The 17868-nt window shown below is 47.5% G+C and overlaps 1 protein-coding gene across 1 annotated transcript in view; it reads right to left on the bottom strand.

The window, feature by feature from the left end:
• LOC126484357 (methyl farnesoate epoxidase-like) overlaps positions 1–17868 on the bottom strand; it is a 204519-nt gene that overhangs the window by 98162 nt on the left and 88489 nt on the right. The window contains exon 3 of the mRNA XM_050107827.1: positions 6653–6889. Coding sequence (XP_049963784.1) covers positions 6653–6889 — 237 coding nt within the window. The remainder of the gene's footprint in view (positions 1–6652; positions 6890–17868) is intronic.

The raw sequence follows: 17868 nt of genomic DNA, 5'->3' as shown, positions 1-17868 counted from the left end.
GAAAGTGGAGAGAATTGTTTTGGGGGATCGCCGAATGACTGTTGAACAGATCGCCTCCAGAGTTGGCATTTCTATGGGTTCTGTGCACACAATCCTGCATGACGACCTGAAAATGCGTAAAGTGTCATCCAGGTGGGTGCCACGAATGCTGATGGACGACCACACGGCTGCCCGTGTGGCATGTTGCCGAGCAATGTTGACGCGCAACAGCATGAATGGGACTTTCTTTTCGTCAGATGTGACAATGGATGAGATGTGGATGCCATTTTTCAATCCAGGAACAAAGCGCCAGTCAGCTCAATGTAAGAACACAGATTCACCGCCACCAAAAAAATTTTGGGTAACTGCCAGTGCTGAAAAAATGATGGTGTCTGGGACAGCGAGGGCGTAATCCTTATCCATTGCGTTCCAAAGGGCACTATGGTAACAGGTGCATCCTACGAAAATGTTTTGAAGAACAAATTCCTTCCTGCACTGCAACAAAAACGCCCGGGAAGGGCTGCGCGTGTGCTGTTTCACCAAGACAACGCACCCGCACATCGAGCTAACGTTACGCAACAGTTTCTTCGTCATAACAACTTTCAAGTGATTCCTCATGCTCCCTACTCACCTGACCTGGCTCCTAGTGACTTTTGGCTTTTTCCAACAATGAAAGACACTCTCCGTGGCCGCACATTCACCAGCCGTGCTGCTATTGCCTCAGCGATTTTCCAGTGGTCAAAACAGACTCCTAAAGAAGCCTTCGCCGCTGCCATGGAATCATGGCGTCAGCGTTGTGAAAAATGTGTACGGCTGCACGGCGATTACGTCGAGAAGTAACGCCAGTTTCATCGATTTCGGGTGAGTAGTTAATTAGAAAAAAAATCGGAGGGCTTAGAACTTGAATGCACCTCGTACAGGCGTCAAGGAGCTGTTCCCCTGGAAGACTATGGATTCGCGCCCTCCTATCGGCAGGTATCGGGATTCATCAGACCGTGCAACGATCTGCCACTGCGCCAACGTCCAGTGCCGATGGTCACGTGCCAATTTTAGTCGTAGTTGCTGATGTCGTGGTGTTAACATTGGCACATGCATGTGTTGTCCGCTGCGGAGGCCCATGGTTAGGAATGTTCAGTAGACTGTGTGTTCAGACACACTTGCATTCTTCACAGCATTAACGTCTGATGCCAGTTTCGCCACAGTTCGCCACCTGTCCTGTTTTACCAGACATCTGTAATGAGGGGCGGCCGCCCCCTACCCCACGACATCTGGACGTGGTTTCACATGGGTTTCGCCATGGGTTGAAGACACTCACCACAACACTTCTCAAATTTCCGACAAGTCGTGCAGTTTCGAAAACGCTCGTGCCGAGCCTCCGGGCTATCGCAATCTCTCCTCAGTCAAACTCAGATAGATCATGCGCCTTCCCCATTCTACACACGGACAGCACACTCACTGATACTACATGCACCGTGCGTGTGTCTGACTAGCAGTCATTCTTCGTGAGGTGACGATGCTATCGCCTGGATGGGATTATATCGATAGTAGTTCAGTGGTCATAATGTTATATAATTATTATTAGTGTTTTACGAAATTATGATAATAGTAATGACACTTGACGATAGTTCAGTTTCGTCACTGAAACAGAATCGAATCGTTAAGTTTTTACCCCTCAGAAAATTTCATTTTGCAGCTTGGGTGTTATTACACCCAGTCTGGGAACCACTGCTCTTGATCAAATGGACTGAAACTGGAGCGGAGCTCGTAGAGGTCCGCTGCTCCGGCTAGAGTGCTCTGTCGCCGGCGACTCGTAGTGCCAACTTATGAACCTATGCGGTGGCATCGTTGCTATCGATACCACACTATATACAACAGGAATGTCTCTTCTATGACGTTGTCTGTGCCTAAACGACGAACCCCAGAGTCGTGATACGCAGCAGCGTGAATATCTGGGGGGTTACTGGGCTGGTACTGCTGGCGTGTGTTGGCTGATGTGCTGCTGGTGACGACCAGGACGAAATGGTCGGGTATGCTGGCGTGGATCGCTGGGACGAAACTGTTGGTACTGCCAACTGGCAGCGCTGGGATTGAACTGTTGGTACTGCCGACTTGCATAGGGAGTACCTGGCTTCCCTCCGTCTGGCAGTCGCCTAAATAGTCGGGAGCGGACCGATATTCGCGTGGCGCCGCGGCGGCAGGTGACCTGTCGCAGCAAAATAGTGCACAGCCGACAACGCTCTCTGCTGCGCAGGTGCGCTGCCTGTTGGCGAGGTTGGCGCTCCAAGACGCTGTGGAGGAGATGTTTAATTCCGTGGTAAACAGCCCAGACCATACAAGGAAATACACTGAAGACCCAAAGAAACTGGTATGCCTGCCTAATATCGTGTAGAGCCCCCGCGAGCACGCAGAAGTGCCGCAACACGACGTGACATGAACTTGACTAATGTCTGAAGTACTGGTGGCGATTTCAGTGCTGGGCCCTCAACAAGTGTCCGCGTGCGAACCATTCAACAAAACCTAATCGATATGGGCTTTCGGACCCGAGGGCCCACTCGTATACCCTTGATGACTGGATGACACAAAGCTTTATGCCTCGCCTGGGCCCGTCGACAACGCCATTGGACTGTTGATGACTGGAAACGTGTTGCCTGATCGCACGAGTCTTGTTTCAAATTGTATCGGGGGGATGGACACCATGAATCCTGCAGAGCCGTAAAAGTACGACGGGGTGGAGATCTCTTCTGAACAGCACGTTGCACGGCATCCCAGATATGCTCAATAATGTTCATGTCTGGGCAATTTGCTAGCCAGTGGAAGTGTTTAAACTCAGAAGAGTGTTCCTGGAGCCACACTGCAGCAATTCTAGATGTGTGGGGTGTGGCACTGTCCTGCTGGAATTGATCAAGTCTGTCGAAATTCACAATGAACACGAATGGACGCAGGTGATCAGACAGGATTCTTACGTACATGTGACCTGCTAGAGTCGTATCTAACGTATCAGGGGTCCCACATCACTCCCAGTCACACGCTCCACCAGGTTGAACAGTCCCCTGCTGACTTGCAGGGTTCATGGATTCATGAGGTTGTCTCCATACCCGTACACGTCCATCCGCTGTATACAATTTGAAACAAGACTCGTGCGATCAGGCAACATGTTTCCAGTCATCAACAGTCCAATGGCGTTGTCGACGGGCCCAGGCGAGGCATAAAGCTTTGTGTCATCCAGTCATCAAGGGTATACGAGTGGGCCCTCGGGTCCGAAAGCCCATATCGATTATGTTTTGTTGAATGGTTCGCACGCGGACACTTGTTGAGGGCCCAGCACTGAAATCTGCAGCAATTTGCGGAAGGGTTGCACTTCTGTCGCGTTCAACGATTGTCTTCGGTCGCCGTTGATCCGGTTCTTGCAGGGTCTGTTCCCGGCCGCAGCGATGTCGGAGATTTGATGTTTTACTGGATTCCTGATATTCACAGTACACTTGTGAAATGGTCGTACGGGAAATCCTCACAACATCGCTACATCGGAGATGCTGTGTTCCATCGCTCGTGTGCCGACTATAATACCACGTTGAGACTCACTTAAATCTTGATAACCGGCCATTGTAGCAGCTTTAACGAGTGTAACAACTGCGCCAGACATTTTTTGTCTTATTTAGGCTTTGCCGCCCGCACCGCAGTATTCTACATTTTTACATATCTCTGCATTTGAATACGCATGCCTATATCAGTTTCTTTGGCGCTTCAGTGTGTCTCGGTGTTGACGAAAGCCGTTTACGCACGTCCTGCTGGCGGGGCTGCTGCCCGCACGGTCTGTCTGGTTTGTGGAGGAAACGACTACCAGGCTTCTACAAAACAACAAGGATACATTGCACAGTGAGTGTCTCGTTCAGAAATCGCATTTGAGTGTTGGATATTAGTGAGATCGTATTACGCATCATATAAGAAGAAGATACAATTATCATTGGATTTCGACAGCAGCAGGATCGTGACCTGTCAAGACTGCAGCTAAACATTTCGTGATACTGTGTCTCGCATCAGGCAGGATCGTATGACTGTCGTGCGTAAACGGAACCGATGGATTCAGCGACCCCATTCTCAATGCCACGCAGGATATCACGGCTCCACACGATTAATGCCTCAGAAGACATACTGTTCGCACAGCATTGCAGGACCGCACAGACACGAGGCTTTCCTTGAGACAGGAGGTAGGTTTGTTTCCAGCATGACAAGTATCCTCATATGGGCAGCTGCCTACCCAGGATGACGTGTATGAATGGCTCTCACTACAACAGAGCTATGTTCCTTATATTGTCTGGGCTATTTATCACGGAGTTACGTGTCACCTCTACAGCATCTGTGGGCACCAATGTCGACGACAGGCAGTGCACCTGTTCATATAATGAAGGCTTCAAGACAGGATGTTTCAGCTGCTGAGAATTTTTCCGGGTTTTATAGCTGTGGTCCATGGAACTCTTCAGTCCCTGACGTTTCGTCCAAGGCTACGTTGGACATCTTCGGAGGTGCTCCTGGTTGTGCTGACTGACAGTCGGCAAGACTCAGCACAACCAGAACCACTTCCGAAGATGTCCAATGTAGCCTTGGACGAAACGTCAGGGATTGAAGAGTTCCATGGACCATGGCTATACAACCCGGAAAAATTCTCAGCAGCAGAGCAACTGTTGCAGCAGAGAGCGCTATCGGCAGGGTACTATATTACTACGCCAGGTCACGTGCCCTCGCAGTGCCACGCCAATATCCATCCATTCCCATCTAATTTGGTCACTGTCAGACCATGTGCAGGCTGTTGCGCCCTACGTCGGCAATACCAGCAGTTCCGTCTGGCTGCATCAGCAGCTCAGTTCCAGAGCTAGCAGTTGATAGTACCAGCAGTTTCACCTCACAAGGGGACCTTATGGTCTCGGAAATGCAGTTCTGAATGAGACTTTGCAGGTTAGTAGTGTGTCCACCCACAAAATTTGTGAAGCGCACTACCCAGAAGATTCTGAAAAAAAAAACGGCTCTAAACTTTTATGCGCAACTCATATACCAGGCAATTTATACGCCACAGCAGCACAGAGCCCATGTGGGCTATCCACGTTCAACTGTACCTTCGAGTAACTTTTTCTTGTTTGAAAAAATTATAACAACATTTAAATATAGTTAATGATCTAAAACATTACCAATTAATCATAAACAATATTGTTTCATTTATGAAATCACAGTTACAGCTAATTAACGCTTCAAGCCCGGAGCACCGGTCCATCAGCACGTCAGCCGTCATACACCGGCATAGGTCTTCACGCCGTCGCCTGCCACGACTCTGAGATTCCTCATGCAGGCACACCACAGACAATGTCTCAGCAAAGACACTTCTGTTGTACGTAGTTGGGTAGATACTCATCCAAGGGCATTATAATTGAATTTTGGATTTGTTACTGAAGTTATTCTTTTGAAGATGTCTTGATCACTCCTCAGTATGAGGATATTTCGGCGACGACACGTGGACACCATGACAGTCAATGCGGCGACCATCGCAACAGTAGAGTGTGGCACGTTGATAGTGGTGCATCCAACAACAACAAAACTGGACGCAGGAGTGGCGCCACACCATCTTCTCAGATGAGTCCTCGTTCCTCATACAATGGGTGCAACCGGATGTGGAAGCTCGAAGAAAAACCAACATTATCACTTTACATTCATCATTGTCATACGCCCACAGCATCTGGCCACTCCGTACACAAACCAGTCACAGATGGTAATTTGGACAACAGCTGTTACATTTTTGAGATGTTAAAGCCGGTGGCTGTCCCTGCTTTCGAGATCTCCTGACGTTACCTTTCAACAAAATAACACTATAGTGCATGCTGTCCGTGCTGTCCTGATCTACGAGTATCTTGATACACAGGGTATTCAACTGTTACCCCGGCTAGCATGCTTCCCAGACCTCTCACAGACTGAAAATGTCTGGTAGTGGCTTGCTGAGAGAGCACTACACAATCACTCACCTGTCACTACCTGTGATGTACTCTGGAATACACTTGAAGCAGTATGGAATGATGTACACGTAGCTGTCGCCCATGCCCAATTCGACTCATCGCCCAGCTAGATAGCTGTTGTTCCTACAGAGCTGGCAGCTTGATGTACTGAACACCCTGTATACATCCAAGTCACATATAAATGTAATCGTAGAGTACTGTATACCCACTATAAATAAACTTTCATTATTTGCTCTCCTTCCTGGTGAGCAATGTAGACGTAAGTTAACCTGCATAACTAAGTGGTCAGCATGTCTGATTGCTACACGGAGGACGTGCATTCACTTTGTGGTAGTGCAACGAATATTTATTTGGTGAGAGGACTGGAACTGGGCTCACATAGCCATGTGATGCAAACTAGGGAGTTTCTTAAATGAAAAGCAGCAGCTGCGAGGTCTGGAAAATTGGCAATGGCAGTGAGAGCTCTGTGTTGACGCCATGCCACTTCGTACCATATCTAAATGATGCCACTGGCAGAGATTGGCATGATGCCACTGGCAGAGATTGGCAGGGCTGCCAGTCGGTACTGAATGGCCCATCAGGATCAGTATGTGCAGCCAGCTCATTAATTAGGGTAGATGTAGAAACAGAAACAATAACAAAACAAACATAGATCAGTGTGAGAAGATGGTGCACACCTAGTCTCTTGTTGAAGGTGCGCTCGCGGAAGAACTTGTTGTCGGGCCGCCCCTGCAGGTCGTCGTTCTTGAGGGCCTCGAAGACCGCATCAGGCCTGCAGACAGCGACGCCCAGCTGGCTGCCCAACATGAGCCCCACAACGGGGCCATACGTTTCGCGCCACTCCTCCATCTTCAGGTCCGGCCTTGCTTGAGGTACAGACAGTGCGCTGCCCACCACTGGGAACCAAGGAGGCCCTGTGAACACGCAGTGTCTCTTGTCATTTCCACAATTCGTCTCATTGGCAAGAAATATAGATGTAAGGAAGAGTTTGGTAACCGTAAACAGCAGGTAATCAGACGCAATGGGGTAATTTCCAAGAATGATTGCCTATCGAAGTTGCGGTGTCCAAACGACACATATCGAACGTGCGATCGTAAATAGATCATGCGACTCTGGTGGCGGGCGCTGTGATCAGTTATTTGTGATCGTCATTTTTATCTGTTTCCCGTCGTTCCCTTAGTTGCTCTAAATTATATACCTAGGCGAATCATTTGTGAATTGCTAGGGAATCCCACACGATGTATGTGGTTAGTGAGTGGGATGTCTAGTGCTCTTGACGTTTCTTCGGCGGATTCTCTCACACGGAAAAATCTAATTCCATGTTTATCCAGCGTAGAAAACTGTTCGACATTTTGTCGCAAATATGGAGTATTACTGGACGAGGAAAGAAGGGACCGTATAGACTGTGGCGGTGCGAAGTGTGTAAAAATTAGTAAGAACAGTTTCGATGCTGAAAAACCGTTTACAATTTCATTGTGGACAGTGCGGAAAACGAACGAGTATCAGGAAGAAAACGTGGTTCAACTCTTCCAAATTATCCATCCAGACCACCGTAATGGACTTTCACATGATTCCAACACCGACGACGAGTAAGGTAAGTCGTCTCCTTTGCAATTACAAGTATTTTTGTAGCGCACTTATTTTGTCGTTGCTGTAGCGACCACCATAAACATACTCATAACGCCCGCCATCAGAGTCGCATGATCGATTTACGATCGCACGTTCGATATGTATCGTTTCGACCCCGCCACTTCGATAGGCAATCATTCTTAGAAATTACCCGCAATGGAACTATATTCTCCTGGAGATATATGAATCTCAACTTTATCTTCAATAAGGATAGAAGCTGAAGCAATGAATTAAAATTAGTGCTTCTGCTGGGACTTGAACTCGGGTCTACCGCTTACTCGGCGGATGTGAATTGAAGTGTGTAAGGGAAGGCGTTGCACTCATGTAAGCTATGCAAGTACCGTACCACAGCGCTATGGTGTCGCAGAGATTAGTTCATCTGGCCAGTAATCAGGAGACCCGGTTTCAAGTCTCAGCCGTGGCAAAAATTTTAATTAATTACTTCAGCTTACATCCTTGCCGAAGGTAATCGGATGCATTCAATATGAGGTAAATATGACGACTTCTGACTGCTGCTGCCCCTTGCTGATCCCTGTTAAGTCTGGGCAGAGGAATGCGTGGTGATGAGGCAAGTAAAACATGCCAGTTTCTCGTTATTTTGACAGAAAATAAGAAGGTAAATTTATAGTTATTACTGAATATTTTATGAAAACCTGTATTTCTTTCCATCACTGCATGGGTATACTTTCTAAATGCAACAGTTTAGCATCCATAATCTGATCACGTTAGCATGTAATGGCTCTGAGACAATCTGTGCACCTTCGTCAAAAAGAAACCGTTATATGCTGAAATAGTTAAATAAGTACGGAATGAAAAGAAACACCAAACTCGATTGTGGACCAAGAATTGGAAAGCTGTACGAGGGTAAAGTATTGGGCAGGCAGAAAAGAAGAAATAGGAACCAAGAAGTAAGGGGGAACGCCAGTGTTGTCAGAGCTAATGGATGTTGCTGTCATTTGTGATGATTACAGTGGCGATACTACGATAATGTTACGTTTGTGGGACTACCTGTTCGTAGTAAAGAAATTGGTCTGTTACGTCACATACACGTAGGTGACAAATGTCATGGGGTACCTCCCAATATCTTGTCGGCCCTCCTTTTACCCGGCGTAGTGCAGCAACTCGACGTGACGTGGGCCCAACAAATCGTCGGACCTTCCATGCAGAAATACTGAGCCCCACTGCCTCTAGAGCAGTCCATAATTACGAAAGTGTTGCCGGTGAAGGATTTTATACACGAACTGACGTCTGATTATGTCCCATAAATGATTGATGGGACCATGTCGGCCGACCTGAGTGGCCAAATCATTCGCTCGAATTGTCCAGAATGTTCTTCAAACTACACTATTGGCCATTAAAATTGCTACACCAAGAAGAAATGCAGGTGATAAACGGGTATTCAATGGACAAATATATTATACTAGAACTGACATGTGATTACATTTTCACGCAGTTTGGGTGCATAGATCCCGAGAAATCAATACCACCTCTGGCCATAATAACGGCCTTGATACGCCTGGGCATTGAGTCAGAGCTTGGATGTCGTGTACAGGTACAGCTGCCCATGCAGCTTCAACACGATACCACAGTTCATCAAGAGTAGTGACTGGCGTATTGTGACGAGCCTGTTGCTCGGCCACCATTGACCAGACGTTTTAAATTGGTGAGAGATCTGGAGAATGTGCTGGCCAGGGCAGCAGTCGAACGTTTTCGGTATCCAGAAAGCCCCGTACAGGACCTGCAACATGCGGCCGTGCATTATCCTGCTGAAATGTAGGGTTTCGCAGGGATCGAATGAAGTGTAGAGCCACGGGTCGTAACACATCTCAAATGTAACGTCCACTGTTCAAAGTGCCGTCAATGCGAACAAGAGGTGACCGAGACGTGTGACCAATGGCACCCCATACCATCACGCCGGGTAATACGCCAGTATGGCGATGACGAATACACGCTTCCAATGTGCGTTCACTGCGATGTCGCCAAACACGGATGCGACCATCATGATGCTGTAAACAGAACCTCGATTCATCCGGAAAAATGAGGTTTTGCCATTCGTGCACCCAGGTTCGTCGTTGAGTACACCACCGCAATCGCTCCTGTCTGTGATGCAGCGTCAGGGGTAACCGCAGCCATGATCTCCGAGCTGATAGTCCATGCTGCTGCAAACGTCGTCGAACTGCTCGTGCAGATGGTTGTTGTCTTGCAAACGTCCCCATCTGTTGACTCGGGGACCGAGACGTGGCTGCACGATCCGTTACAGCCATGCGGATAAGATGCCTGTCGTCTCGACTGCTAGTGATACGAGGCCGTTGGTACCCAGCACGGCGTTCCGTATTACCCTCCTGAACCCACCGATTCCATATTCTGGTAACAGTCATTGGATCTCGACAAACGCGAGCAGCAATGTCGCGATACGATAAACAGCAATCGCGATAGGCTACAGTACGACATTTATCAAAGTCGGAAACATGATGGTACGCATTTCTCCTCCTTACACGAGGCATCACAACAACGTTGCACCAGTCAACGCCGGTCAACTGCTGTTTGTGTATGACAAATCGGTTGGAAACTTTCCTCATGTCAGCACGTTGTAGGTGTCGCCACCGGCGCCAACCTTGTGTGAATGCTCTGAAAAGCTAATCGTTTGCATATCACAGCATATTCTTCCTGTCGGTTAAATTTCGCGTCTGTAGCACGTCATCTTCGTGGTGTAGCAATTTTAATGGCCAGTAGTGTAGTCGCGAACAGCTGTGGTCGAGTGACATGGCGCACTGTTATTCATGAAAACTCCATCGTTGTTTCGGAACATAAAGTCCATGAATGGCTGCAAATGGTCCCCATGTAGACGATGGAGCAAAGGACTTAGTCCATTCCATGTAAACACAATCTGCACCATTATGGAGCCACCACCAGCTAGCACAGTGCTTTGTTGCCAACTTGGGCCCATGGCTTCATGGGATATGCGCCAAGCTCGACCCATACGTCAGGGCTTACCAACTGAAATCAGGGCTCATCTGATCAGGCCACGGTTCTCCAGTCGTCTAGAGTCCAACTGATATGGTCACCAGCCCAGCAGAGGTGCTGCTGGCGATGTCGTGCTGTTGGCAAAGGCTCTCGTACTGGTCGTCTGCGGCCACAGCCCATTACCGCCAAATTTCGCCGCATTGCCCTAACGGATACGTTCATTGTAAGTCCGACATTGGTTTCTGTGGTTATTTCGTTCATTGTTGCTTGTCTGTTAGCACTGAAAACTCTACGCAAACACTGCTGCTCTATGTCGGTATGTGAAGGCCACCGGCCATTGCGTTATCCGTGATGAGAGGTAATACTTGAAATTTGGTATTCTCGGCACTTTCTTGACACTCTGGATCTGAGGATATTAAATTCTCTAACGATTTCTGAAACTGAATGTCCCACTGGCCTAGCTCCAACTACCATTCTGCGTTCAAAATCTGTTAATTCCCGTCGTGCGGCCATAATCATGTCAGACACCCTTTCACGTGAATCACTTGAGTACATACGACAGCTACGTCAATGCACTGTCCCTTTATATCTTGTGTACGTGATACTCCGCCACTCTATGTGTTTCCATCCCTGTCGCATGTCTTTTGTCACCTCAGTGCAGTACTTTTTTTCTAAAAAAAAAAAGTTGGAGGGTACTCCGACATTGGATATAATGTGGCGAAAATTACTGATAACTGAAGCATGGGGTCTGCATCGCCTTGTCGAACTAAAAAAAAAAAATAAAATGGTATCTGACTCTTCAGTTGACTTTACAGCTCAAATGAAGCAGGAAATACCGAGAAACACCCTAACATACAATAGAATGTGGTATCGAATACTTCAGTTTACATCACCTCAAATGAAGCATGCGATTCCCATCAACCACTGAACAATAAAAGAAAATGGTATCGTATACTTCAATTGGCCTATAATACACCTCAAATGAAACAGGTGAGTCCAATCAACCCTCCAAAATACAAAACAATGCAAGGAAATATTACCGAACGCATATTTTAACCTATAAAACACCACTAAAAGACACAATACAACAAAAATCATCCACACCTATCATCACAACAATAGAAACTACACTACAAAAATCTTATTGAATCTTGTTTGGCTCCCGAAATGGCATAGATAATGGATGGTATCCCGTGCTTCAACCGACCCAATTTTTAAAACAGCTGAAAATTTATTTAATTTAAAACTACAGAGTTAGTTAAATTAATAGCATTACAACAGTTTCCAAACTGACTTCAGTTCAAGGCTGCTGTAGTCTTCACGCCTTCTTACTTTACTCTTGCTATCAGTTGCAAGATGTCTGCCTTTCATGAACCAAGAGCGTACATAGTCCATCGGCTGGAACAACATCAGTGGAGGACCAACCAACCTTATTAACATCAGATTGCTGACTGTAGAAAGATGAAATGAAGCTCTTGTTGGCGTGACGATCATATTCATTTGGGAAAACCCATGTCTACATTCACTCGTTGATATAGGAACACATTTCAGTGCATTCTGAAGAGGAACGAGGGATGCGGGAATTTTCTTCTCCATCAAATACTCCCGAAATCCTCTACATGTTTTTCTCTCCGGAAGAGCGAAATGACAACACAAAGTTTTGATATTCGTTTCACCACATGTAATTTCAGGATTCTCAGGCCAATTTGACGAGTCCAAAACTTTCGCACATTCAGAAGTGGCAATATGATATCGTAAAAAAATTACTTTGTCAACAAAAAAGTTTAGGTGTACGCATCCCCCAGCGTTCTCCCAGAAAAACAGCACTGCCTCAGTGTATGAGGAGACATAGGTGAATACAAAGAACTGTGGTACAGATGTGTTTGGCGCTCTATTTGAAATAATTCTGCATGTGCTGGAGGAGGCAGACTCCAAGACTAAATCCGTGATGACTAGTCATACAAGAAATAAACATTCTAAAAATTAAAAGTAATATCGCTTATATTCGGTCCTCTTTTGCGACCGTAATAAAAGTCTTTGTTAGACCATGCACTTTCCGTTTTATTTGTAAGCATATTCACTGTAACAATGTCCTTACACATGTTATTAAATTAATATTATTACTCAAGATTTTTGGTTTTTACTTCATTCCTAACTGTTTTGGGTTGGCAGGACAGCCAACACCGGGTTACTAGAGGAAGCCGAAAGGCACGCGTTTTAGCTCACGCAGGCTGGCGTGAGGTCTGGAACAGGACAAGGAAATTAGAATTTAGAAAAAAACGGACGTAGCTGGTGGAATACTTAACTTTAATCCATAACTGCCGGCCGCGGTGGTCTAGCGGTTCTAGGCGCGCAGTCCGGAACAGCGCGACTGCTACGGTCGCAGGTTCGAATCCTGCCTCGGGCGTGGATGTGTGTGATGTTCTTAGGTTAGTTAGGTTTAAGTAGTTCTAAGTTCTAGGGGACTGATGACCACAGATGTTAAGTCCCATAGTGCTCAGAGCCATTTCAATCATTTTGAACCGTAACTGGTGAAGGTCGCTCTTGACTGTACATTATTCACAATATCAATAGTAACTGAACATGGCGCCTTGCTAGGTCGTACCAAACGACGTAGCTGAAGGCTATGCTAACTATCGTCTCGGGAAATGAGAGCGTATTTTGTCAGTGAACCATCGCTAGCAGCCGGCCGAAGTGGCCGTGCGGTTAAAGGCGCTGCAGTCTGGAACCGCAAGACTGCTACGGTCGCGGGTTCGAATCCTGCCTCGGGCATGGATGTTTGTGATGTCCTTAGGTTAGTTAGGTTTAACTAGTTCTAAGTTCTAGGGGACTAATGACCTCAGCAGTTGAGTCCCATAGTGCTCAGAGCCATTTGAACCATCGCTAGCAAAGTCGGTTGTACAACTGGGGCGAGTGCTAGAAAGTCTCTCTAGACCTGCCGTGTGGCGGTGCTCGGTCTGCAATCACTGATAGTGGCGGCACGCGGGTCCGACGTATACTAACGGACCGCGGCCGATTTAAAGGCTACCATCTAGCAAGTGTGGTGTCTGGCGGTGACACCACACTAACGTTTTTCTAAACATAGGATGTTTATTTTAATACATTGCTCAACACTGACATAAAATTATGATCGTTTTCATTTTATGTAGATTCACTTCCGCATCCTGTACATCATTTTGATGCTGTAGAATGCCATCCTATTGCGTGTAACTCCGCAGAAAGATCCATTATTATATCTTTAGTATCTGCAGAAGGCGTGACAACGCTGCTACGTTCTGCTGGGCTGCAACTGCTGACTGGCATTGCCCGGTATGTAGTCAGAAAACTCGACGATGCATCGTTGTGGGAAGAAGCAGACACGGACTTTTCATCTGGGTCTTGAACGTACGCACAAGGTGATCCATCTCCGAGTTAGAAGCCGAGTGAAAAGAGTCAGATTCTGAATTCCACTGCAGATGCAAAACTCTTCAAACACTCGCAACACAAATTGTATATCTTATCAGACACAAGTGCCCTCAATGGCAAAAATAACCTACATCACGGGGACGGTGGCAGTCAATGATGTGCACGACTGCTTGGCTACGAACAGAGAAATTCGATAACGCATTGACCACCAACAGCCACATGCTACCCAGAAATGGACAGACAAAATGGACGTGCATCCTGTCCCCAGTGTGCTCGGGGACCAGCCAAGGAGAGGACTGTTGCAGGGATGCGCCCTGGTTGTGTACACAAAGCCTGCATCAGATGTTCGTTGTCATGATCGATCGGTGTGCAGTACGTGTGATGTTGGGCGAATGTCTTGATTCGACTCAAGCCCCAGAGTGACGCTTGCCTTGGAACGAGGGCAAAATAAGAAAACCAACGGCTTGTGGTAAGTGAAGAGAAGCAACGTCACCCCTTACAGGAAGACATGAAACTTTTTAAACCAGAAAGTAATAGCTAATGTTCCTTTTCCACCTGTGAGTAGTTCTGAAGTGTAATGGAAAGTATCTTCAGTGGATAAGCAATGGGCTTTTCAGTGCCGTCCGGTTTGCGATGGGACCAGATGGCATCAGTGCCATACTAGGAGGCATCACATGCTAGGTTAAAGTTCAAAAAAATGGTTCAAATGGCTCTGAGCACTATAGGACTTCTGTGGTCATCAGTCCCCTAGAACTTAGAACTACTTAAACCTAACTAACCTAAGGACATCACACACATCCATGCCCGAGATAGGATTTGAACCTGCGACCGTAGCAGTCCTGCGGTTCTGGACTGCATGCCTAGAACCACTAGACCACCATGGCCGCCGTTAAAGTTCACTTGGTTTAAAGGAAGCAGAGCACAAGCGCTACTTGCGAGACTGAAAAGCCAGTTCACAATCTGCAGGCGAAACAAACTTATCCTTTTGGCGAAGCTGCTTAAGAAAAATGTGTGTGAAATCTTATGGGACTTAACTGCTAAGGTAATCAGTCCCTAAGCTTACACACTACTTAACCTAAATTATCCTAAGGACAAACACACACACCCATGCCCGAGGGAGGACTCTAACCTGCAGCAGGACCAGCCGCACAGTCCATGACTGCAGCGCCAAAGACCGCTCGGCTAATCTGGCGCGGCGCTGGTTAGGAGGTTGCAGACATGTGCAGCCCGTGGAGTGAACTGAGCGGGATCTCTTTCAGGTTCTTGGGTGCTGGTAGGTTGACAATAGCCTTGATATGGTCTTCTGTGGGATCGAGACCAGTTTTACTAAGGACATGACCCAAAACTGTATCTTCATGAAGGAAAAGTTCCCTTTCCCATCTTGCAACGGAGGTCATTCTCAAGGAGGCGTTGGAAAACCGAGTGAAGGTTCTGCAAATGTTCCTCCCTAATAGGGCCCGTGACCTAGATGTCATCAAGGTAACTGATGTAACAAGAAATGTCTTAAACTCCTCCAAATACTGCAGGTAAATTTCTGAAGCAGGTAAGATTCCAAAATGCAGTCGATTAAATTGGTAAAGCCCAAAGGGCGTGTTGAGGACCAGAAAGGTGCAAAAAATTGCATCCAATGGTAATTCAGGTAAGCATCGCGTAAGTTAATGCAGGAAAAATACTGGCAGTCTGCCAACTTTCTGGTACCGCGCGCCTCGGAATTTGAATCCGTACCAGACGACATGGGCGTACCCAGCGAGGAGCAAGGGGGGGCAGCTGCCCCCCACCCAGAAGATATTTGCAGTTTTTCACTAGGTTACTGTTTTATTTAATAAGAAATGCTGCATGTTTTCTCGGATTGTACAAGTTCATTCTTGTATTTAAAATGTTTATTAAAAGCAGTTTTCCACTGTTTTACTGTTTTATTTAATAAGAAGTGCTGTATGTTGTCTCGAGTCCTTGTTTCCTGAGATTAGTATGACCTGCCGCCCCCCCTCCCCCCCCCCCCCGTTCAGATCCTGGGTACGCCCTTGTCAGACGGCATGGACGTCGAAGACCCCTAGAGGTCTCTGCAGTATTGCGCCGTAAGCCGTGGCGGCGCGCGCCTCCTGGCCCACATTTAGTGTGAGGGCGCCACTGTGGGACATGTGGTCCCAGCGGCCAATAGCGGCGTCCCCAATCATGTATTTAAGTGCCTGCCTCTCACTCAGCCAGTCCTCCCCTCCATCTACCCCTCCTATCAACTTTGATCCTCCCCCCCCACTTCCTGTGTCCTTCCCTTTAGGCACCCTCCCTCCCTTCTCTCTCCTTTTCCCCCTTCCCCCCCCCATCCATCTTCCTCCATCCCTCTTCCCCTGGACTTCCCCTCCCCCTTCCTCCCTTCCCCCTATCTCCTCTGCCCATGGCATCTCTGCTCTCCCCTCTCCCTCTTCCACCCCCCCCCTCCCCCTCTCTTGGCAGGTCCCCAGACTCGCACACGCTACGTGGTGTTTCGCGCACCGGAGATCATCGCCATCAGGGTCTCGTGTGTGCCGTCGTGTTTAGTGTTTAGTGTTCACTGTCGCACTCCATCGTTCACCTGTGCCATCGCCATCATCAGTGTTTGTGCACCGTATCAACAGTTTGCAGTGTGGATTATCGTCGAGTGTGAGCGGCTCCGTGTTTGTCTTTATGTGTCTACTGTTTTATTGCCCATCGTTCTGTAACTTATGTGTATTCTTACTGTTTTTTCTCATGGTGTATTCTATGGCTGAAGAGCAGCGTGGAGTGCTGCTGACAGCCTGCCTGTTGTACAGGTTTTAAACTAACAATAAAGTAAAAAAAAAAGAAACTCAGCCAGTCAGTCTAATCTTGCGTACGTCTCTGGACGTATTGCCTCGCCTTACACAGCATATTTACTTTCTTGTTCTGTGTACAAGTGGACGTGATTGTCTCCTTAGATTTTCTTGTGGCCCTGTTGCTTCGATCTTCTTGTTGTGCGTAAGGTCCTTCGTTGGTCATGCCCGTCCTCTCCCGTTTGTGTTGCTGTTCGCGGGCCGCTCCGTGGGTCCCGCCGCGCTTTCCGTCGCGTCAACCCCGAGACCGTTCCGGTCGCAGTTACAACAAACTTCACCAACAACTACACCTGCCACAGAATGGCACAGCAACCCACGACACACTGAGCATTGAGCCTGTTTAGAACGGCCACGAAGGTGCACAGCGGCATCGGACTTCTGAATCACAACTGAAGAGGTGGCGCACTGGCTCTACGAAATAGGAGAAACGACACCCTGATCTTGCCAACGTTGCAACTCGGCCTTTACCTTGTTGCGTAGGACGAAGGAAATGTGGGGATGATGAAATTTCGGGATCGCCGACGGCTCATAATAAACATGTGCCTCGAAATTTTCTGGCCAGCCCAAGGTATTTCCGAACAATGGGCTGTAGGACCGCAGTAAGGAGCCCAAATGGTGAAAAGGAACGGATTGAAACACTAAATGCGCTTCTTCAATACCGTGAAAACCGAAATGAGGAAAGGCACTGAGCCCGAAGATACTTTTCAACAACGGCGAATGGAGCAATAACACTGTAAGTTGCCATTTAACATTCATCTGAGATGCAGACATGTAGAATCGCCCTTGCAAGAACGTGAACTACTTACTGTAAGACACAATCTGATGGAGTGGCCGTGGCAACTCTGAGCACCCCAAGATTCTGTAAGAATCCAAATTAATGAGGCGGATAGATGCTCCCATGTCCACTTGAAATTCGACCGGCCGCACATCCACAATCAACATTAGCAAAATAAGCTGGGGCGACACTTACAGGCGTTAGAGGCAGTCCGACAGTCCAAGGAAAACACCGGGGCGTCCGACGACTCACTTGCGGTTCGCCACCTGTTACAAGCAGTTGCCAAATGTCCTAT

Source organism: Schistocerca serialis, chromosome 6 (genome assembly GCF_023864345.2).
Source record: "Schistocerca serialis cubense isolate TAMUIC-IGC-003099 chromosome 6, iqSchSeri2.2, whole genome shotgun sequence".
NCBI lineage: Eukaryota > Metazoa > Arthropoda > Insecta > Orthoptera > Acrididae > Schistocerca > Schistocerca serialis.
Note: the sequence above shows the minus strand (reverse complement) of the source record. Positions and strands in the feature narration are given on the sequence as shown.